Genomic DNA, 24,884 nt, shown 5'->3' on the forward strand with positions numbered 1-24,884 from the left:
TTCTGTCCCAGAGACACTGGTCCAGAGGAACATCCTTCTGTCCCAGAGACACTGGTCTAGAGGAACATCCTTCTATCCTAGAGACACTGATTTAGAGGGAACATCCTTCTATCCCGGATGCACTGGTTTAGAGGAACATCCTTCTGTCCCAGAGACACTGGTCCAGAGGAACATCCTTCTGTCCCAGAGACACTGGTCCAGAGGGAACATCCTTCTATCCCAGAGACACTGGTCCAGAGGGAACATCCTTCTATCCCAGAGGGACTGGTCTAGAGGAACATCCTTCTGTCCCAGAGACACTGGTCTAGAGGGAACATCCTTCTACCGCAGAGGGACTGGTCTAGAGGAACATCCTTCTATCCCAGAGACACTGGTCCACAGGGAACATCCTTCCGTCCCAGAGACACTGGTCCACAGGGAAAATCCTTCTATCCCAGAAACACGAGTCCAGAGGAACATCCTTCTATCCCAGAGACACTGATCCACAGGGAACATCCTTCTATCCCAGAGACACTGGCCTAGAGGGAACATACTTCTATCCCAGAGACACTGGTCCAGAGGAACATCCTTCTATCCCAGAGACACTGGTCTAGAGGAACATCCTTCTATCCCAGAGGGACTGGTCTAGAGGAACATCCGTCTATCCCAGAGACACTGGTCCACAGGGAACATCCTTCTATCCCAGAGATACCGGTCCACAGGGAACATCCTTCTATCCCGGAGGCACTGGTCTAGAGGAACATCCTTCTATCCCAGAGACACAGGTCTAGAGGAACATCCTTCTATCCCAGAGACACTGATCCACAAGGAACATCCTTTTATCCCAGAGACACTGGTCTCGAGGAACATCCTTCTGTACCAGAGACACTGGTCCAGAGGGAACATCCTTCTGTCCCAGAGTCACTGGTCCACAGGGAACATCCTTCTGTCCCAGAGACACTGATCCACAGGGAACATCCTTCTATCCCAGAGACACTGATCTCGAGGAACATCCTTCTGTACCAGAGACACTGGTCCAGAGGGAACATCCTTCTGTCCCAGAGACACTGATCCACAGGGAACACCCTTCTCTGTCAGAGACAATGGTCTAGAGGAACATCCTGCGATCCAAGAGACACTGATCCACAGGGAATATCCTTCTGTACCAGACACACTGATCCACAGGGAACATCCTTCTATCCCAGAGACACTGGTCCACAGGGAACATCCTTCTATCCCAGAGTCACTGATCCATAGGGAACATCCTTCTATCCCAGAGACACTGGGCCAGAAGAACATCCTTCTATCCCAGAGACACTGGTCTAGAGGAACATCCTTCTATCCCAGAGACACTGGTCTAGAGGGAACATCCTTCTATCCCAGAGACACTGGTCTAGAGGAAGATCCTTCTATCCCAGAGACACTGGTCTAGAGAGAACATTCTTCTGTCCCAAAGACACTGATGCACAGGGAACATCCTTGTATCCCAGAGACACCGGTCCAGAGGAACATCCTTCTATCCCAGAGACACTGGTCTAGAGGAACATCCTTCTATCCCAGAGACACTGGTCTAGAGGAACATCCTTCTATCCCAGAGACACTGGTCTAGAGGAACATCCTTCTATCCCAGAGACACTGGTCTGGCGGAACATCCTTCTGTCCCAGAGACACTGATCCACAGGGAACATCCTTCTATCCCAGAGACACTGGTTCACAGGGAGCAACCTTCTGTCCCAGAGACACTGGTCCAGAGGAACATCCTTCTATTCCAGAGACACTGGTCTAGAGGAACATCCTTCTATCCCAGAGACACTGGTCGAGAGGAACATCCTTCTATCCCAGAGACACTGGTCGAGAGGAACATCCTTCTATCCCAGAGACACTGGTCTAGAGGGAACATCCTTCTATCCCAGAGACACTGGTCTAGAGGGAACATCCTTCTATCCCAGAGACACTGGTCTAGAGGGAACATCCTTCTATTCCAGAGACACTGGTCTAGAGGAACATCCTTCTATCCCAGAGACACTGGTCTAGAGGAACATCCTTCTATCCCAGAGACACTGGTCGAGAGGAACATCCTTCTATTCCAGAGACACTGATCCAGAGGAACATCCTTCTGTCCCAGAGACACTGGTCTAGAGGAACATCCTTCTATCCTAGAGACACTGATCCAGAGGAACATCCTTCTGTCCCAGAGACACTGGTCTAGAAGAACATCCTTCTATCCCAGAAGGACTGGTCTAGAGGAACATCCTTCTGTCCCAGAGACACTGGTCTAGAGGGAACATCCTTCTGTCCCAGAGACACTGGTCCAGAGGAACATCCTTCTGTCCCAGAGACACTGGTCTAGAGGAACATCCTTCTATCCTAGAGACACTGATTTAGAGGGAACATCCTTCTATCCCGGATGCACTGGTTTAGAGGAACATCCTTCTGTCCCAGAGACACTGGTCCAGAGGAACATCCTTCTGTCCCAGAGACACTGGTCCAGAGGGAACATCCTTCTATCCCAGAGACACTGGTCCAGAGGGAACATCCTTCTATCCCAGAGGGACTGGTCTAGAGGAACATCCTTCTGTCCCAGAGACACTGGTCTAGAGGGAACATCCTTCTACCGCAGAGGGACTGGTCTAGAGGAACATCCTTCTATCCCAGAGACACTGGTCCACAGGGAACATCCTTCCGTCCCAGAGACACTGGTCCACAGGGAAAATCCTTCTATCCCAGAAACACGAGTCCAGAGGAACATCCTTCTATCCCAGAGACACTGATCCACAGGGAACATCCTTCTATCCCAGAGACACTGGCCTAGAGGGAACATACTTCTATCCCAGAGACACTGGTCCAGAGGAACATCCTTCTATCCCAGAGACACTGGTCTAGAGGAACATCCTTCTATCCCAGAGGGACTGGTCTAGAGGAACATCCGTCTATCCCAGAGACACTGGTCCACAGGGAACATCCTTCTATCCCAGAGATACCGGTCCACAGGGAACATCCTTCTATCCCGGAGGCACTGGTCTAGAGGAACATCCTTCTATCCCAGAGACACAGGTCTAGAGGAACATCCTTCTATCCCAGAGACACTGATCCACAAGGAACATCCTTTTATCCCAGAGACACTGGTCTCGAGGAACATCCTTCTGTACCAGAGACACTGGTCCAGAGGGAACATCCTTCTGTCCCAGAGTCACTGGTCCACAGGGAACATCCTTCTGTCCCAGAGACACTGATCCACAGGGAACATCCTTCTATCCCAGAGACACTGATCTCGAGGAACATCCTTCTGTACCAGAGACACTGGTCCAGAGGGAACATCCTTCTGTCCCAGAGACACTGATCCACAGGGAACACCCTTCTCTGTCAGAGACAATGGTCTAGAGGAACATCCTGCGATCCAAGAGACACTGATCCACAGGGAATATCCTTCTGTACCAGACACACTGATCCACAGGGAACATCCTTCTATCCCAGAGACACTGGTCCACAGGGAACATCCTTCTATCCCAGAGTCACTGATCCATAGGGAACATCCTTCTATCCCAGAGACACTGGGCCAGAAGAACATCCTTCTATCCCAGAGACACTGGTCTAGAGGAACATCCTTCTATCCCAGAGACACTGGTCTAGAGGGAACATCCTTCTATCCCAGAGACACTGGTCTAGAGGAAGATCCTTCTATCCCAGAGACACTGGTCTAGAGAGAACATTCTTCTGTCCCAAAGACACTGATGCACAGGGAACATCCTTGTATCCCAGAGACACCGGTCCAGAGGAACATCCTTCTATCCCAGAGACACTGGTCCAGAGGAACATCCTTCTATCCCAGAGACACTGGTCTAGAGGAACATCCTTCTATCCCAGAGACACTGGTCTAGAGGAACATCCTTCTATCCCAGAGACACTGGTCTAGAGGAACATCCTTCTATCCCAGAGACACTGGTCTGGCGGAACATCCTTCTGTCCCAGAGACACTGATCCACAGGGAACATCCTTCTATCCCAGAGACACTGGTTCACAGGGAGCAACCTTCTGTCCCAGAGACACTGGTCCAGAGGAACATCCTTCTATTCCAGAGACACTGGTCTAGAGGAACATCCTTCTATCCCAGAGACACTGGTCGAGAGGAACATCCTTCTATCCCAGAGACACTGGTCTAGAGGGAACATCCTTCTATCCCAGAGACACTGGTCTAGAGGGAACATCCTTCTATCCCAGAGACACTGGTCTAGAGGGAACATCCTTCTATTCCAGAGACACTGGTCTAGAGGAACATCCTTCTATCCCAGAGACACTGGTCGAGAGGAACATCCTTCTATTCCAGAGACACTGATCCAGAGGAACATCCTTCTGTCCCAGAGACACTGGTCTAGAGGAACATCCTTCTATCCTAGAGACACTGATTTAGAGGGAACATCCTTCTATCCCGGATGCACTGGTTTAGAGGAACATCCTTCTGTCCCAGAGACACTGGTCCAGAGGAACATCCTTCTGTACCAGAGACACTGGTCTAGAGGGAACATCCTTCTGTCCCAGAGACACTGGTCCAGAGGGAACATCCTTCTATCCCAGAGACACTGGTCCAGAGGGAACATCCTTCTATCCCAGAGGGACTGGTCTAGAGGAACATCCTTCTGTCCCAGAGACACTGGTCTAGAGGGAACATCCTTCTACCGCAGAGGGACTGGTCTAGAGGAACATCCTTCTATCCCAGAGACACTGGTCCACAGGGAACATCCTTCCGTCCCAGAGACACTGATCCACAGGGAACATCTTTCTATCCCAGAGACACTGGCCTAGAGGGAACATCCTTCTATCCCAGAGACACTGGTCCAGAGGAACATCCTTCTATCCCAGAGACACTGGTCTAGAGGAACATCCTTCTATCGCAGAGACACTGGTCTAGAGGAACATCCTTCTGTACTAGAGACACTGGTCTAGAGGGAACATCCTTCTATCCCAGAGGAACTGGTCTAGAGGAACATCCTTCTGTCCCAGAGACACTGATCTAGAGGAACATCCTTCTATCGCAGAGACACTGGTCTAGAGGAACATCCTTCTATCCCAGATACACTGGTCCACAGGGAACATCCTTCTGTCCCAGAGACACTGGTCCACAGGGAAAATCCTTCTATCCCAGAAACACGAGTCCAGAGGAACATCCTTCTATCCCAGAGACACTGATCCACAGGGAACATCCTTCTATCCCAGAGACACTGGTCTAGAGGGAACATCCTTCTTTCCTGAGACACTGGTCTAGAGGAACATCCTTCTATCCCAGAGGGACTGATCCACAGGGAACATCCTTCTATCCCAGAGACACTGGCCTAGAGGGAACATCCTTCTATCCCAGAGACACTGGTCCAGAGGAACATCCTTCTATCCCAGAGACACTGGTCTAGAGGAACATCCTTCTATCCCAGAGGGACTGGTCTAGAGGAACATCCGTCTATCCCAGAGACACTGGTCCACAGGGAACATCCTTCTATCCCAGAGATACCGGTCCACAGGGAACATCCTTCTATCCCGGAGGCACTGGTCTAGAGGAACATCCTTCTATCCCAGAGACACAGGTCTAGAGGAACATCCTTCTATCCCAGAGACACTGATCCACAAGGAACATCCTTTTATCCCAGAGACACTGGTCTCGAGGAACATCCTTCTGTACCAGAGACACTGGTCCAGAGGGAACATCCTTCTGTCCCAGAGTCACTGGTCCACAGGGAACATCCTTCTATCCTAGAGACACTGATCTCGAGGAACATCCTTCTGTACCAGAGACACTGGTCCAGAGGGAACATCCTTCTGTCCCAGAGACACTGATCCACAGGGAACACCCTTCTCTGTCAGAGACAATGGTCTAGAGGAACATCCTTCGATCCAAGAGACACTGATCCACAGGGAATATCCTTCTGTACCAGACACACTGATCCACAGGGAACATCCTTCTATCCCAGAGACACTGGTCCACAGGGAACATCCTTCTATCCCAGAGTCACTGATCCATAGGGAACATCCTTCTATCCCAGAGACACTGGGCCAGAAGAACATCCTTCTATCCCAGAGACACTGGTCTAGAGGAACATCCTTCTATCCCAGAGACACTGGTCTAGAGGGAACATCCTTCTATCCCAGAGACACTGGTCTAGAGGAAGATCCTTCTATCCCAGAGACACTGGTCTAGAGAGAACATTCTTCTGTCTCAAAGACACTGATGCACAGGGAGCAACCTTCTGTCCCAGAGACACTGGTCCAGAGGAACATCCTTCTATTCCAGAGACACTGGTCTAGAGGAACATCCTTCTATCCCAGAGACACTGGTCGAGAGGAACATCCTTCTATCCCAGAGACACTGGTCTAGAGGGAACATCCTTCTATTCCAGAGACACTGGTCTAGAGGAACATCCTTCTATCCCAGAGACACTGGTCTAGAGAGAACATCCTTCCGTCCCAGAGACACTGATCCACAGGGAACATCCTTCTATCCCAGAGACACTGATCCAGAGGAACATCCTTCTGTCCCAGAGACGCTGGTCTAGAGGAATATCCTTCTATCCCAGAGACACTGGTCCACAGGGAACATCCTTCTATCCTAGAGACACTGATTTAGAGGGAACATCCTTCTATCCCGGATGCACTGGTTTAGAGGAACATCCTTCTGTCCCAGAGACACTGGTCCAGAGGAACATCCTTCTGTCCCAGAGACACTGGTCTAGAGGGAACATCCTTCTATCCCAGAGACACTGGTCCAGAGGGAACATCCTTCTATCGCAGAGACACTGGTCTAGAGGGAACATCCTTCTGTCCAGGAGACACTGATCCAGAGGAACATCCTTCTGTCCCAGAGACACTGGTCTAGAGGAACATCCTTCTATCCCAGAAGGACTGGTCTAGAGGAACATCCTTCTATCCCAGAGACACAGGTCTAGAGGGAACATCCTTCTGTCCCAGAGACACTGGTCTAGAGGAATATCCTTCTATCCCAGAGACACTGGTCCACAGGGAACATCCTTCTATCCTAGAGACACTGATTTAGAGGGAACATCCTTCTATCCCGGAGGCACTGGTCTAGAGGGAACATCCTTCTATCCCAAAGACACCGATTTAGAGGGAACATCCTTCTATCCCAGAAGGACTGGTCTAGAGGAACATCCTCTGTACCAGAGACACTGATCCACAGGGAACGTCCTTCTATCCCAGAGACACTGGTCGAGAGGAACATCCTCTATCCCAGAGACACTGGTCTACAGGGAACATCCTTCTATCCCAGAGACACTGGTCTACAGGAAACATCCTCTATCCCAGAGACACTGGTCCAGAGGGAACATCCTTCTGTCCCAGAGACACTGATCCAGAGGGAACATCCTCTGTAGCAGAGACACTGATCCACAGGGAACATCCTCTATCCCAGAGACACTGGTCTACAGGGAACATCCTCTGTACCAGAGACACTGATCCACAGGGAACATCCTCTATCCCAGAGACACTGATCCACAGGGAACATCCTCTATCCCAGAGACACTGGTCTACAGGGAACATCCTTCTGTCCCAGAGACACTGGTCCACAGGGAATATCCTTCTGTCCCAGAGACACTGGTCCAGAGAAACATCCTCCTGTCCAAGAGGGACTGGTTGAGAGGGAACACCCTGGGCTGGAGTCTCCCAAAATGGGTCTAAGTCCCCAGGCGTAAAAACACTGGAGTTTTACTCTAGAGCTTTCTGGAAAAAAGTCCAGCTAATTCAATGCCCTGCAGGGAGCTAGCTTTAATGGGGATATGGGCCCCCGCACTTCCGCTTTTGAGATCGCGTATTCGCACTGCGGAGGCGACCAGTGGCTGCGCAAACACCATGGCAGACTTGGACTGCGGAGGCAGACATAAAAATTAGACCCCCCCCGATTGGCCGCTCAGCCGAGCATCTGACCGCGCGGATCTAACCCCCGGCCGCCTATAAAGCCCCCCTCCACCCGGGTGCCCGATCCCCCTGCCCCCTACCAGGACGGCCGTGGACTGAATCCGGAGAAATGCTTCATCTGTTTCAGAATGCAAGAAATACTACTTGTGGATACCATCAAATAGCTGGGTCAGTTTTTTATACATGGACAGTTGCACTTGTTCTAATTGCTGCCCCTCTGCTTTCTTAACAGGATGCTCTTTCCGATGAAGACAAGATTAAGTAAGTTACTGTGTGTTACAATATCAGTATTATAATTTCTCTGGAGTGTTGTTGCAGTGATACGCTGTGTACAGGATCAGTGTTAAACAACACTTAAATCGTCCATTGATTCAGCGGCTACGGATTGCCTGTCATAACCCATGGTTTATATTTGATTCGGAAACTGCCGGCTAGGATCTGAAACTTTGCTTGATGGATTTTGTCAGCGTGTTTGTATTGTCAATTCTTTGAACTTTGTCTATGTTGTCTGGGAAATGTTTAAAACAGGCGTTTGCAGCAATAACAGGTTTTAATTCATTCTGAATATGGGAATTGCTGCCAAGGGTGACATTAATTGTCCATCTAGCGAAGGTGGTGATGTGCTACTGACTTCAATCTCTACATGTTGTTATTTGCTGGCCAATTCCAAGGTTGCATGCGGGGTGAACAAAGTCGATGGAAATAGGCCAAAGCTGAAATGCAAATGAAATGAAAATGAAAATCGCTTATTGTCACAAGTAGGCTTCAATAGAGTTACTGTGAAAAGCCCCTAGTTGCCACCTTTCGGCGCCTGTTCTGGGAGGCTGGTATGGCAGAAAGACGATTGTAGCTTCCCAAGGAGCAGCAATTGATTCAAATTTACACTCCACTCATAATCTCCACTCCACTCATAATCTCCACTCATTACCTCGAAATCCAGCCGCCCAACCTTCCGATTTAGGCTGAGTAAGACTTGCTGGGTGTTATAACCTGCCTGCTTACCACTGGCTGGGAACTAATGGCAATCCCACAATCCTATGGGAGTACGAGCTTCCCCAATGAAGGGGGCGGAGAAATCATTCGCATAATTTCTGCATAAATAAAGCTGGCCAGTTTGGAACCAGCTAGAGAGGAGTGAGCAGCAAAGGAGTTGCTGCTGCTGTTGTATATGTGTATATATCACCTCCCCGAACAGGCGCCGGAATGTGGCGACTAGGGGCTTTTCACAGTAACTTCATTGAAGCCTACTCGTGACAATAAGCGATTTTCATTTCATATATGTTATTGTAAATAAATGTTATTTCTTTTTATTCTTCAACTCGTGCTGGATTATTCATGGCTCTCACAAAACTGGCGACGAGGGTTAAAGTGAATAGCTGTCTACACTGCTGAAGCCACCTCCCTGGATTATTGTTGGACACAGGTTGGAAGTTGTTTTCTATTACACCATGCCTCTGTATGGACGTTTGGATGTTTTTAATGCTGCGCTGGAAAGTTGGAACCAGTACGCACAACGGATGCGTTACTATTTCCGGGCAAACAACATCACCGAAAACGAGCGCCAGGTGGTCATATTGCTCACCGCCTGCGGCCCGCATACGTTTGGGGTCATCAGGAGCCTTACGTGCCCAGCTGCGCCGGACACCAAAACGTTTGATGAACTTGTGAACTTAGTGGGGCAACATTTTAACCCAACCCCACCCACGATAGTCCAACGTTACCGGTTTAATACCGCTGAGAGGACCCCAGGAGAATCTCTTGCAGAGTTTCTATCCAGGCTATGCAGGATTGCGGAGTACTGTGACTATGGTGAGACCTTGTCAGAAATGTTACGCGACGGTTTGGTTTGGGGTATTAACAATGCGGCTACCCAGAGAAAGTTGTTAGCTGAGCCAACATTGACTTTTCAACAGGCCATTCAAATAGTATTGTCCCGAGAGAGCGCAGAACGAGGAGTGCAGGAGCTACAGGGAATGGAGGTGCATGCCTTGGGGCGCAGCCCCTTCCGCCTGAAAATGTCCCCCGCACCCCTGCGGTACCTTGGGCAAGGCGACGTCTGGATCGACGGCAGTGGCCGTCGGACGTTCCTCCCCGAAGGGAGCCTTCTCCAGAACCAATTGATGAGGAGCCATGTCCGTGTCAGACTTGTGGGCGCCGACCCCGTCGCGGACGCTGGTCCTGAGGGCGCCAGAGGCGCCCTCGTTCCGACCGAACCTGGGGCCAGCCCAGGGGCCGTACCTTCCATTTGGATGAACCTGCGGCGACTACTCCCGAGGACATGGAGACAGAGGATGACTGCCTGCAGCTGCATTGTGTGGCAGCTCCCCGTGTGGCCCCCATTAAGGTGACAGTACGGGTCAATGGTCACCCATTTGAGATGGAGTTGGACACTGGCGCAGCGGTCTCCGTGATCGCCCAGAGGACATTCGACCGCATCAAGCAGGGTATACAGACCCTTACATTAACCGACACACAGGTCAGATTGGCCACCTTCACAGGGGAACCATTGGACATTGCAGGGACTACGATGACCCCTGTTGTTTATGGATGCCAGGAGGGGTGTTTCCCACTTATCGTGGTGCGCGGCCATAGGCCCAGCCTGTTGGGTCAGGACTGGCTGCGACATTTGTGGCTGCAGTGGCAGCACATCCTCCAATCAGGTTCTGGAGGGTTGACTGAGGTGCTAAGACGGTACCCAGATGTATTCCAGCCCGGTTTGGGGAAAATCAAAGGGGCCGTAGCCCATATCCAAGTCGAACCAGGAGCCACACCGCGCTATTTCTTGGCGCGCCCGGTGCCTTACGCATTGCTTGAGAAGGTAGAAGGGAGCTCACTCGTTTGGAGACCTTGGGTATTATCAGGCCCGTCCATTTCGCTGATTGGGCAGCACCAATTGTACCTGTAATGAAGCCAGATGCCACAGTTCGCTTGTGCGGCAACTATAAACTTTGTGAATATGGCGTCCCGGCTCGACCGATACCCAATGCCTCGCATAGAGGATCTCTACGCGAAGCTTGCAGGCGGACCCTCGTTCACAAAATTAGGTATGAGTCACACCTACCTACAGTTGGAGCTGGACTCTGCCTCCCGTCCATATGTAACTATTAATACACACCGGGGCCTGTATCAATATACACAGTTGCCCTTTGGGGTATCCTCTGCCTGCGCTATTTTTCAGCGTGTCATGGAGGGCATCTTAAGAGGTTTACCGCGTGTCGCTGTCTACTTAAACGACGTTTTGATTACAGGGACGTCGGAGCAGGAACATTTGGAAAATTTTGAGGCTGTCCTTCGATGCTTCTCAGAGGCTGGAGTTCGTTTACGTCACACACAGTGCGTTTTTCAGGTGAAGGAAGTAGTTACCTTGGTTATTGGGTGGACCGCGAAGGTCTGCACCCCATCGCAGAGAAGGTGAAATGAAAAATAAAAATCGCTTATTGTCACGAGTAGGCTTCAATGAAGTAGCCTGGATAGAAACTCTGCAAGGGATTCTCCTGGGGTCCTCTCAGCGGTATTAAACCGGTAACGTTGGACTATCATGGGTGGGGTTGGGTTAAAATGTTGCCCCACTAAGTTCACAAGTTCATCAAACGTTTTGGTGTCCGGCGCAGCTGGGCACGTAAGGCTCCTGATGACCCCAAACGTATGCGGGCCGCAGGCGGTGAGCAATATGACCACCTGGCGCTCGTTTTCGGTGATGTTATTTGCCCGGAAATAGTAACGCATCCGTTGTGCGTACTGGTTCCAACTTTCCAGCGCAGCATTAAAAACATCCAAACGTCCATACAGAGGCATGGTGTAATAGAAAACAACTTCCAACCTGTGTCCAACAATAATCCAGGGAGGTGGCTTCAGCAGTGTAGACAGCTATTCACTTTAACCCTTGTCGCCAGTTTTGTGAGAGCCATGAATAATCCAGCACGAGTTGAAGAATAAAAAGAAATAACATTTATTTACAATAACATATATGAAATGAAAATGAAATTAAAATCGCTTATTGTCACGAGTAGGCTTCAATGAAGTTACTGTGAAAAGCCCCTAGTCACCACATTCCGGCGCCTGTCCGGGGAGGCTGGTACGGGGGAGGCAGGTGCGCGCAATTCAACAGGCTCCCGCCCCGACTGACACTTTGTATCTTCATTCTTTTCTCGGCCTCGTAAACTATTACGGGAAGTTCCTCCCCAATCTGGCAACTATGCTGGCCCCGGTGCACCTTCTGCTAAAGAAGAATCACACCTGGGTTTGGGGTCAGCCGCAAGAAACCGCTTTCCGGCGGGTAGAACAACTATTATCATCGTCTGGGTTACTAACCCACTATGATCCTGGAAAGCCTTTGCTCGTCACATGTGATGCATTCCCGTATGGTATTGGGGCTGTCCTGTCCCACAAGGTGGAGAACGGGGCCAAGCGGCCGATAGCTTTCGTCTCCCGCACATTGACTGCAGCGGAAAAGCCGTGGTCTTTGCGGTGAAACGCTTCCACCAGTACGTATATGGCCGCCCCTTCACTATCGTGACTGATCATAAGCCTCTGCTGGGACTTTTCAGAGAGGATAAGCCAATACCGGCCATCGCTTCCGCACGGATCCAGCGCTGGCCTTTGTTGCTCGCTGCATACGAGTATTCCCTGGAGCACAAATCAGGAACCCAGATAGCGAATGCCAACACACTGAGCCGATTGCCTTTATCGACCGGCCCCATGTCAACCCCCATGACCGGTGAGGTGGTTGCAACCCTAAATTTTATGGACACCTTGCCTGTCACAGCATCACAGATCTGTGAGTGGTCCCAGATGGAGTCAGTCCTGTCAAAGGTTCGGCACATAGTCCTGTATGGTGGGCAACATAGACAGCTCCCAGGCGAGGTGCGGGCATTTTCCTCCAAGCTGTCCGAATTCAGCATGGAAGACGGTATCCTCCTGTGGGGGATGCGTGTGATTGTCCCGGAAAAAGGCAGGAGCTGTTATTGAGAGACTTGCACAATGGGCATCCGGGTGTGACCAAAATGAAAATGTTGGCCCGGAGTTATGTCTGGTGGCCAGGCCTCGACACCGACATTGAGAAGGTGGCCCAGAACTGCTCCATTTGCCAGGAGCATCAGAAGCTTCCGCCGGCCGCGCCCCTACATCACTGGGAATGCCCAGGGCGGCCTTGGGCGCGCCTGCATGCGGATTTCGCTGGCCCTTTTCAAGGATCCATGTTCCTTCTATTAATCGATGCCCAGTCTAAATGGCTAGAGGTGCATAAGATGGTAGGCACAATGACCTGCGCAACAATCGATAAGATACGATGTCTTTCAGTGCGCATGGCCTCCCCGAGGTGCTGGTCACAGACAACGGCACTCCGTTCACAAGTGAGGAGTTTTTAAGGTTCATGAAGATGAACGGCATACGCCACATCCGCACTGCCCCTTACCACCCGGCTTCAAATGGGTTGGCGGAGCGCGCAGTGCACACATTCAAATGGTGCCTAAAGATGCAGTCTTCCGGGTCGATGGACACGAGACTGGCTCGTTTTTTGTTTTCATATAGGACCACCCCCCATGCTGTGACTGGGGTAGCTCCCACGGAACTCCTAATGTGCCGGAGACTTCGCACCCACCTTAGCATGATTTTCCCGGACATTGGCGCAAAAGTACGCCGCACACAAGAACGGCAAGGACATGGTTTTTCTCAGCATCGGCCGATTCGGCAGTTTGCCCCCGGTGACCCAGTGTTCGTTTGGAATTTTGCTGGTGGTGCTCAGTGGGCCCCTGGCGTTATCCTTTGCCGAACGGACCCTATCTCTTACCAGGTGCAAGCCCAGGGTCGTCTCCAGTGTCAGCATGAAGACCACGTTCGGTCCAGGAGACCATCTCTTCTAAAGATTCCCCGCCCCCGGAATTCATTTCTACAGCCACAGAGACCAGACACAGTGGAGAGTATTCCTCACAATCTTCCTCTGGTGCCGCACTCAAAGCCTGCGCAGGTCCTGACAGAACCGCGTGGAGATAGAGATGCCGAGATGACGGGGGCAGCGGACTCTGCCTCCGCGATGGAGACACAGGCTGCCTCAGAGGGGGACTCCTCGGGCCCACAGGCTGTGGATGTACTACCGTTACGCCGTTCATCACGGAAGCGCCGTTCTCCGTCTCGTTACATACCGCCCGATCCAGCGCCTCATACAAATGGTGTCCGGCCTGCAGCAAAACGAGTCCCACGCCCTCCTTCGCCAAGGTCGTCGGTGGATTCCTTGGACTTTGGGGGGGGAGGGGAGGGATGTTATAACCTGCCTGCTTACCATTGGCTGGGGGCTAATGGCAATCCCACAATCCTTTGGGAGTACGAGCTTCCCCAATGAAGGGGTCGGAGAAATCATTAGCAGATTCCCTGCATCAATAAAGCTGGCCAGTTTGGAACCAGCTAGAGGAGAGTGAGCAGCAAGGGAGTTACTGCTGCTGTTGTGTCTATATGTTGTAAATAAATGTTATTTCTTTCTATCCTTCAACTCGGGGGGGGGGGGGGGGGGGGGGGGGGGGGGAAATCTGAAGTAAAATCAGAAAACACTGGAACTACTGTTGAGGTATTTGTGTATCACATGTCTCAGCTCAGAAAGGTGATCAACTTGAACTGTTAACCTTGTTTTTCTCTGCACAGATACTGCCTTAACTGCTGAGTGTTTCTAACATTTTCTGTATTTTTATTAGTAACAATAACTTGTCTTTAAATCACATCTTCAATGTCCAAAAGCATGTTGAGGGACTTGACAGGAGTATCATCACACAAAATTGACAATGGAAATTGAAAAGGGGTCTGGCCCAAATGAGTTGGAATCAAAGATTGGTATCTAAAATAGTAAATGTGAGGCCTTCGAAGAGGAGATAATTCAGGTGTAGATCGAACAAGAAGAGAGGGAAGACATGTAAAACTGTAGCTCCGTGGATGAGTCCGAGGTGCAGTATTCTGCATATAGTCCAAACAGATTGTTCCACACATGAAAAAACATAGGGCATGCATAAATACACAATGTGAATACATCGACACAGGCGCGGGCGAAGCATGCAGAGTGTTGTACTAGTCAGTAGAAAGGATGTGTGGAGCGATCAGATTAGTCCGCAAGAGCCTCATTTAGGAGTCTGGTATCAGTGGTCAAGAACAGTTGAAACAGGACGGCACGGTAGCACAGTGGTTAGCACTGTTGCTTCACAGCACCAGGGTCCCGGGTTCAATTCCCCCTTGGGTCACTGTCTGTGTGGAGTCTGAAAGTTCTCCCCTTGTCTGCGTGGGTTTCCTCCGGGTGCTCCGGTTTCCTCCCACAAGTCTTGAAAGACGTGCTGTTAGGTGAATTTGACATTCAGAATTCTCCTTCAGTGTACCCCAACAGAATGTGGCGTCTAGAGGATTTTCACATTAACTTCATTGCGTTGTTAATGTAAGCCTACTTGTGACAATAATAAAAATTACTATTATAAGAAGCCTTTTTTGAATCTGTTGGTGCGTGATCTCAGACTTTTGTACCTCCTGCCTGATGGAAGAAGTTGGAAGAGAGAATAAACCACGGTGGGAAGTGTTGTAGACGGAGGCAGACACTCCACAAAAGGCCAGGCTGACAGGTTACAACTATCTTTATTCCACACAAGTCACAATAATCACTCCTCTCCACTGCCCACAGGGAACTTCTTCCAGGGTTATATCCCGTGGGTAGTTCCTCCAATTGGAACTCATACTCTGAGGTGTAGGAGGGGAATTGGAGGAGTTGTCGGACAGGGCATGCCACCGAAGACTCTGGCTGAGCAGAGAGACAGTGCAACATATCTGTCAAATGATGGCACACCTGGCAGTGCGGCGGTAAGGGGGAGGATACCTGCTCCCGATGGCTCTCAAGGTTAAGGTCACCCTGAACCTTTACGCAACGGGGTCCTGCCAGGTGCCGAGTGGGGACCTGTCTGGGATCTTACAGGTGCATCTGCGCTGTCAAAGAGGCCAGGTATGCCCAGGCGGCTCAATCCATCCATTTCAATGTGGACTGAGCCCACCAGGATGCCCGGGCACCGGGGTTCGCCGCCATCGACGGGATGCCCCAAGCCCAGAGGGTGATTGACGGGATGCATGTTACCCTGCATGCACCTGCAGATGACAGGCCTCTCTACACAAACCCAAAGGGGTTCCACTCGATGAATGTGCAGCTGATATACAAAGAATTAAGAATAATACAGCACAAGAATAGGCCCTTCGGCCCTCCAAGCCTGTGCCGACCATGGTACTTGCCTAAACTAAAACCATCTGCACTTACGGAGTCCGTATCCTTCCATTCCCACCCTATTCATATATTTGTCTAGATGCACCTTGAATGGCGCTATCTTACCTGTCCCACTCCCTCCCCAGGCAGCACGTTCCATATATTTACCACCCTCTGTGTAAAAAAAACGTGCCTCGCACATCTCTTCTAAACTTTTCCCCACACACTTTAAACCTATGTCCCCTAGTACCTGACAATCCTACCCTTGGAAAGAGCATCTGACTATCCAATCTGTCCATGCCATTCATAATCTTGCGCCCGATACCCTTTGCTCTTGAAGATGCAGTTCAGGTGCCTGGATCATTGTGGAGGGGCCCTCCAGTATGACGCTAAGTGGGTCACCAGCATCGTGGCGGCCTACTGTGTCCTCCACAACATTGCGGAGCAGAGGGGTGACGTACTGGTAGAGGAGGAGGGACAGCAGGCCTCACCTGATGAGGAGGATGCGGAGGAGAGCGAGGGTGGGCGGGACATGGAACCCAGGCAGGCACGGGAGGCTGTGCGCCAAGGCCAACGCGGCGCTCTGATCGCTTCCAGATTCACCAAATTGGTTGGGGGGGGGGGGAATGGCCTGGGTCACGGACACTGCACCGCCATCTTTCTCTGGGGCTGGGCCACCTCCCTTTGCATCTGCATCTGTGCCACGTCAACCAGCGCCTGGAGCTCCCTCCGTGATACATACCCATCGCAATACGGGTTGGGGGGCCTGGATTGGCAGTGACAGCGGGTCTGGACAATGGGATGAAGGATGATGATAACCCACTCTACGATGAACTCTGGTGCTCCACATCATTTGGCAATGACTGACCCCTGCCCACGGTAGCACTTTCCTTCATCTCCCTGGGTGATCACTGCAAGTGAGCTGGCCATTCCATCACATGGTGCCATTGAATCCCTGGGGTGGATGTGGTGGTGGTGGTGGGGGGTAGGGTTCTGGAGCCCGGGCCATCCACAGGCTCCGCCCATTTCTCCCACAACGTCCACCCATTCCCCCCCAACCCCCAGCCCAGACCAGCCCACCCCACACACCCATTAGACAGAGCACCGAGGCAGGTTGTAACAGTGGTGTAACAGGTGTTTAATGTGAATGAATAGATACAGATTTGTCCCCTAGTTCAATCAATAAACTGTGCCCTGCACCCGTGCCAATTTAACTAGTGTCTAACTTCCTGGCCTTATGGGCCCTAACGTTACGTCCAGGTTGTTCCCCAGATGGTCCGGCAGGAGTGGAGGCAGTCTGCTGTGATTCCTGCCCTGTGACCTGAATCCCTGTTTGCGGTCATCTTCTGGGGCAACCAGGCATGGATGGGCCTGGCTGCTGCTCGGGTGTCCCGGGTGGCATAGTGCCATTCTGCCCATTTCCCCCAGATGCTCTAGGGACTGGAGGGGGGAGTCCGAGGTGCTGCGGTGTTCCGGCACCTCCCCTGTGGGAGTCACCAGCACGGGCTCCATTACCTCTACACCCTTGGGGAGCCTGATATCCCCAGGACTACTCCATGGCGGGGTTGCGAGGGGAGCTATCCCCTGAGGCTCCCTAACCTCCTGGCGCTGCCAGTCCTGGAGGCTCGCTCTGGTCTCGACCAGGGATGCATGCTTGCTGACATGGAGCACAGGGAGTGGGCCATCTCTGCCTGGTACTGCACCACATGACCCATTGACTGTGCCACCATCTTCTGGGTTCGTGCCACATCAGGAGGTGACTGCACCATCTCTCTCTGGGGCTGGGCCACCTCCCTCTGCATCTGTGCCACGTCAACCAGCGCCTTGGCAATGACAACTACGTTCCCAGCCATGGCCTGCTGTGCGATGGCCATGCTCAGGAGCGCCACTGCGAATTCCAGGTGGCTCTGGGACATGGTCGCCTATGAGGTGGAATCTCTGTCCCCGGCCTCGTCCAGCGCTTGCACAGAATGTTCCAGGCCTTGGACATGCTGATCCACAGCCAAAATCATTGCCCCCAATGCCTCCACCGCGAATGCTACCCATGCGGTGTTGGCACCACCTCCTGCTCCTGCACACAGGAGTAGGACAGACTCTTGGTGATGTAACTAGTAGAATTGGTGAGGGGGAGCCAGTGGATGTGGTATATTTGGACTTTCAAAAGGCTTTTGACAAAGTCCCTCATAAGAGTTTAGTCTGTCAAATTAATGCGCAAGGGATTAGGGATGGTGTATTGAGGTGGATAGAAAACTGGTTGGCAGACAGGAAACAAAGAGTAGGAATTAATGGGTCTTTTTCAAATTGGCAGGCAGTGACTAGTGGGGTACCACAGGGATCGGTGCTGGGACCCCAGCTATTCATGATATGTATTAATGATTTATATGAGGGAAAAAATGTAATATCTCCAAATATGCAGATGACACCAAGTTGGGTGGGAGGTTGAGCTGTGAGGAGGATGCAGAGATCCTTCAGTGTGATTTGGACAAGTTGAGTGAGTAGGCAAATTAATTTGGATAAATGATCCACTTAGGTAGCAAAAACAAGAAGGCAGGCCATAAATTAGGCGAGGAGAATATGCAATGAGACCTGGGTGTCCTCATACACCAGTCACTGCAGGTACGCATGCAGGTACATCAGGTGGTAAGGCAAATGTTATGTTGGCCTTCATTGCGAGAGGATTCGAGTACAGGAGCAGGGATGTCTTGCTGCAATTATACAGGGCCTTGGGAAGGCCACATCTGGAATATAGTGTGCAGTTTTGGTCTCCTTATCTGAGGAAGGATGTTCTAGCTATAGAGGGAGTGCAGCAAAGATTCACCAGACTGATTCCTGGGATAGCGGGACTGACTTATGAGGAGAGGTTGAATTGGTTAGGATTGTATTCACTAGAGTTCAGAAGAATGAGGGGCAATCTAATGAGATTCTAACAGGATTGGACAGGGTAGATGCCGGAAGGATGTTCCCAATGGTGGGTGTGTCCAGAACCAGGAGACACAGTCTGAGGATACGGGGAAGACTATTTAGGACAGAGATGAGGAGATATTTCTTCACCCCGAGAGTGGTGGTCTGGGGAATTCGTTACCACAGGAAGTAGTTGAGACCAAAACATTGTATGTTTTCAAGAAGCAGTTAGATAAAGCACTTTGGGCAAAGGGTATCAAAGGATATGGGGGGAAAGCAGAATTAGGCTATTGAGTTGGATGATCTGCCATGATCATAATGAATGGTGGAGCAGACTCGAAGGGCTGAATGACCTCTTCCTGCTCCTATTGTCTGTGTTTCAATGGAACAAGGAAATGACAGAGGAGTAGACATATTTTGCATCAGTGTTTATGGTGAAAGATACTTCAAATATCTGGAAAAGTACCGGAGGATTGGAAAACTGTCAATGTGAAATTCCTATGCTAAAAGGGAGGGAGACAAATATCAGGTATCTATAGGCCGATTAGCATAACATCTATTGTTGAAAAAATGTTGGGATCAATTATTAAGATAGTAATAGCAGCACATTTGGAAAATCATAACCTAATTAAGCAGAGTCAGAGAGGTTTCATGAAAGGGAAATCATGTCTGACTAATTTATTTGGGTCTTTTAAGTAAGTCTCAACCAGAGTGGATAGAGGGGAACCAGTAGATGTGTTGTATTTGGACTTCCAGAAGGCATTCGACAAGGTACCTCACAAATGGTTAAGTCACAAGATAAGAGCCCATGCTGTATGAGGCACTAGATTGGCATGGGTAGAGAATTGGCAAGTGGGCAGGAACCAGTGAGTGTGGATAAGGGGTTCTTTTTCAGGTTGGGGACCAGTGGGGTTCCATAGGGATCAGATTTGGGACCGGAACTGTTTACAATTTCTATTAATGACTTGGAGGAAGGAAACAAATATACTGGAGCCAAATTTACAGGTGACAAAAATAGATGGAAAAACAAGTTGCGTGAGGGATACAAGCAGATTGCAAAATGATAATGATAGGTTAAGCAACTGGGCAAAAAATCGGCAATGGAGTATAATGTGGGAAAATATGAAGTTCATTTTGGAAGGGAGAGCAAAAGAACAGAATATTATTTAAACGAAGAAAAACTGCAGAAAGCTGCAACACAAAGGGACTTGGGGATACTTGTGCACGAAACACAGAAAACTCACCAGGTACAGCAGGTAATCAGGAAGGCTAATGGAATGTTTGCTCTTATTTCATGAGGATTGGAGTATGAGTCGGGAAGCCTTGCTGCAACTGTACAAGGTACTGTTGAGACCACATCTGGAGCACAGAGCAGTTTGGGTTCTCCTTATTTAAGGAAAGATATTATTTAATTGGAGAGGTTCAGAGAAGGTTCACGAGGATGATCCCAGTATGGAGGGATTGCCTTATGTGCAAAGGTTAAACAGGTTGGGACTCTACTCATTGGAATTTAGAAGAATGAGAGGTGATCTCATTGAAACATTCTTAAGGAGCTTGATAGGGTAAATGCTGAGAGAATTTTTCCTTTCTTGGGAGAGTCTAGGACCAGAGGGAATGGTCTCAGAATAAAGGTGTGCTAATTTAAGACTGAGATGTGGAGGAATCTCTCCTCAGAGGGTAGTGAGTCTTTGAAACTCCTTGCCACAGAGAGCTGTGGGGCAGAGATCTTGTGTATACTTAAGGTTGAGATCGATAGACTCTTGATTGTAGGGGATTCTGGGAAAGGGCAGAAAAGTGGACGTGAGGAATCTCGGATCAGCCATGATTCTATCCAATGGCAGAGCAGGCTCGAGGGGCCGAATGGCCTTCTCCTTTCCTATTTGTTATGGCCTTAAACCTTGGATTATATAAGAGTTGAATGCCATTGGAATTTTAAACTGTGAAATTGTCATTATCTTTGTAGAATCTCAAACCAGCACTGACCGACGCCACCTTCAAAAGGTGGAGGCAGGACGGGGGGACACTGACAGTCAGGGACCTATACACGGACGACAGGATCGCAACACTGGACGAACTGACAGAGAAATTTCAGCTAGCTGGGGGGAACGAGCTACGGTACCTGCAGCTCAAAAACTTCCTACGAAAGGAGACAAGGACGTACCCACAACCGCCACGACAGACACTACTGGAAGACCTACTGGACGCAAGTATCCTAGAGAAAGGGAACTGTAGTGACATGTATGACCGACTGGTAGATAGGGACGACACCGTACTGGACGCAACAAGGAGGAAATGGGAGGACGACCTGGGGATGGAGATCGGGTGGGGACTCTGGAGCGAAGCACTGCATAGGGTCAACTCCACCTCCACGTGCGCAAGGCTCAGCCTGACGCAACTAAAAGTGGTACATAGAGCCCACTTAACAAGAACCCGTATGAGTAGGTTCTTCCCGGAGGTGGAAGACAGATGTGAACGGTGCCAAAGAGGCCCGGCCAACCACGCCCACATGTTCTGGTCTTGCCCCAGACTCGTGGAGTACTGGACAGCCTTCTTCGAGGTAATGTCCAAAGTGGTGGGAGTGAGGGTGGAGCCATGCCCGATAGTGGCGGTCTTCGGGGTTTCAGACCAGCCAGATCTATTCCTGGGGAGGAGGGCGGACGCCCTTGCCTTTGCCTCCCTGATCGCCCGCCGTAGAATCCTGTTTGGCTGGCGGTCAGCAGCACCGCCCAGAGCTGCGGACTGGCTGTCCGACCTCTCGGAATCTCTCCAAATGGAGAAAATCAAATATGCCATCCGAGGGTCGGACGACGGCTTCCACAGAACGTGGGAGCCATTCATGCAACTGTTCCGGGACCTATTTGTGGCCAATGTACAAGAGGAAGAATAGTCGGGGGAAGGTAGCGGGAGGGGGGGGGGGGGGGGCTACAGGTTCGTTACGGGGGTTCGATGGCTAGCTAAGGCCCAAAACCAAGCTAAATAAACATGTTGAGGGGGGGGGGGGGGGGGCGCAGTTACTACTACGAAGATGCTTACCTGTAAATATGTATGTTAATTTTTGCGTGTTTGTTTTTGTTTGTTTTTTTTTTGTTTCTCTCTCCTAACAATTTGTAATTTGTTCAATATAAAATACGAAAACTGAATAAAAACATTTATAAAAAAAAAAATCTTTGTAGAATCTCACAATCATAGAATTTACAGTGCAGACGGAGGCCATTCAGCCCATCGGGTCTGCGCCGGCCCTTGCAAAGAGCACCCCACTTAAGTCCCACACCTCCACCCTATTCCCCTTTACTCCTGTAACCCATTAACCTCACCTAACCTTTTGTGATGCTAGGGGCAATTTAGAATAGCCAATCCACCTAATCTGCGCATCTTTGGACTGCGGGAGGAAACCGGAGCATCCGGAGGAAACCCACGCAGACACGGGGAGAAAGTGCAGACTCCGCACAGACAGTGACCCAAGCAGGGAATCGAACCTGGGATCCTGGAGCTGTGGAGCAACTGTGCAAACCACAATGCTACCGTGCTGCCCCCACTATGCTACCGTGCTGTGTAAATATTGAATTCATAACTTGGAACCTCAGAGAATTTAATCTGAGTTGTGTTACAATGCTCAAAATTAATCCTGGTACAATTTCCCAATGGATCTTCCAGACAGCTGAATGATGTCCCATATACCACCACCCACTATGTCAAAATGTAAATGATGGGCTGAATAATGTCCCATATACCACCACCCACCATGTCAAAATGTAAATGATGGGCTGAATGATGTCCCATATACCACCACCCACCATGTCAAAATTAAATGATGGGCTGAATGATGTCCCATATACCACCACCCACCATGTCAAAATGTAAATGATGGGCTGAATGATGTCCCATATACCACCACCCACCATGTCAAAATGTAAATGATGGGCTGAATGATGTCCCATATACCACCACCCACCATGTCAAAATGTAAATGATGCTTTCTTCATTTTTTTTTCATTCTTAATGAGCTGTGGACCTCACTGGCAAGGCTGGACCTTGTTGCCCATGCCTAATTGCCCTTGGACTGAACATCTGAAAGGACATTTAAGAGTCAATCATAATGCTGTAGGTCTGGAATCACATGTTGGCCAGACTAGGTAAGGATGGCAGATTTCCTTCCCTAAAGGACATTAGTGAACCAGATGAGTCTTTATGACAATCGATGACAGTTTCAATGGTCACCATTACTGAAACTAGCTTTATATTCCAGATTTGCGAATTGAATTTAAATTCTCCGGCTGCCATAGTGGGATGGAAGCCGTATTGTCAGACCCTGGAAATTGGTCTAGTGCCATTAGCAGCATTAGCAGCATGTCACAGTCTCTCTGTTAAATATACAAGCATTTTGGACAGGGTAAGGAAGGGAAAGTGTTGATGCAGGACCCAGTGCCTGACAATCCTGTGATGTAGATGAATCCAGGACCTCCAATTCACTTCACCACTAACAGTCGCTGCTAAGTTTTTTTTTTTTCTTTTTTTTTATAAATTTAGATTAGCCAATTATTTTTTCCAATTAAGGGCAATTTAGCGTGGCCAATCCACCTACTCTGCACATTTTTGGGTTATGGGGGTGAAACCCACGCAGACACGGGGAGAACGTGCAAACTCCACACGGACAGTGACCCAGAGCCGGGATCGAACCTGGGACCTCAGCGCCGTGAGGCGGTTGGGCTAACCACTAGGCCACCGTGCTGCCCAGAGTCGCTGCTAAGTTATGGATGAAGGTTGAGTATAATGTACCCGAAATGTAAGAGGAAAAATGAATTATTAAGGGTGTTTCTCATTTTGAATAGATTGCTGACTGTATAAGATCCTCCTTCCTAAAGTCCATCTGGCACACTGGGTTAATCTAAATTAACCATCATTTAACCAGTTCGAAACAATGCCTGCAAAGTTTTCGAAGCATAGTTTTCAATGCAGCTAACAGGAAATGTAATCTCTAATGTTGTACAGTTTGATATTCATTTCAGCCGTGGAAGAAATACGAGCAGGAGTGAGCTATTTGCCCCTTTTGAATCTATTCAACAGCAGCAAGTTTGATCTTCTACCTAAACTATCTCCATTATCCCCCAATTCCTTTTGTGAAATCATAGAATGCCCTGAATGCAGAAGGAGACCATTCAGCCCATCAAGTCTGCACCAACCCTCCGAAAGAGTACCCTACCCAGGCCCACTCCCCGCCCCATCCCCGTAATGCCACCTCCCCTTTTTGGACACTAAGAGTCAATATTTACCATGGCCAATCCATCTAACCTGCATATCTTTGCACTGTGGGAGGAAACCCACGCAGACACGGAGAGAACATGCAGACTCCGCACAGTCACCCAAGGCTGGAATTGAACCTGGATCCTGGTGCTGTGACACAGCAGTGCAAACCACTATCCCACTGTGCCGCCCTAGTACACACAAATATATCGATCTCTATATTAAATATCCATTTGCAGCTTTCTGGGTTAGAGAATTCTAAAGATTTACAAGACCCCAGGCCAGATTGTGTGGGATATACGGTACTGAAGCAGGCCATCCGTCCAGTCAGCCAATGCTGGTGTTTATGCTGAACTCAATCATCCTCCCAGTTTTTGTCATCTAACTCTTACATCATAACAATCTGTCATTCTCCCTCAAATGCGTGCCTGACTTCCTTTACGTTTAACCACTCCCTGTCCTTGTGCATTCTATATTATCACCATCCTTTGGGTAAAGATGGTTTTTCTGAATTCTCTCTTGGATTTCTTGGTGACGACCTTATATTGACGGCTTTGAGTGAATGGTACCAAAGTTGGAGGGGTGGCATACAGTGAGGATGATACTGCAGGGCAGATCGGCTAGCAGAATGGGC

General features: G+C 49.9%; 1 protein-coding gene across 1 annotated transcript in view; it reads left to right on the top strand.

The window, feature by feature from the left end:
- LOC119966922 overlaps nucleotides 1-24,884 on the top strand; it is a 234,150-nt gene that overhangs the window by 163,030 nt on the left and 46,236 nt on the right. The window contains 1 exon segment of the mRNA XM_038798880.1: nucleotides 8,126-8,154. Within this exon segment, the coding sequence (XP_038654808.1) occupies nucleotides 8,126-8,154 (29 nt within the window).

The sequence above is a fragment of the Scyliorhinus canicula genome, chromosome 6 (genome assembly GCF_902713615.1).
Source record: "Scyliorhinus canicula chromosome 6, sScyCan1.1, whole genome shotgun sequence".
Classification (NCBI taxonomy): domain Eukaryota; kingdom Metazoa; phylum Chordata; class Chondrichthyes; order Carcharhiniformes; family Scyliorhinidae; genus Scyliorhinus; species Scyliorhinus canicula.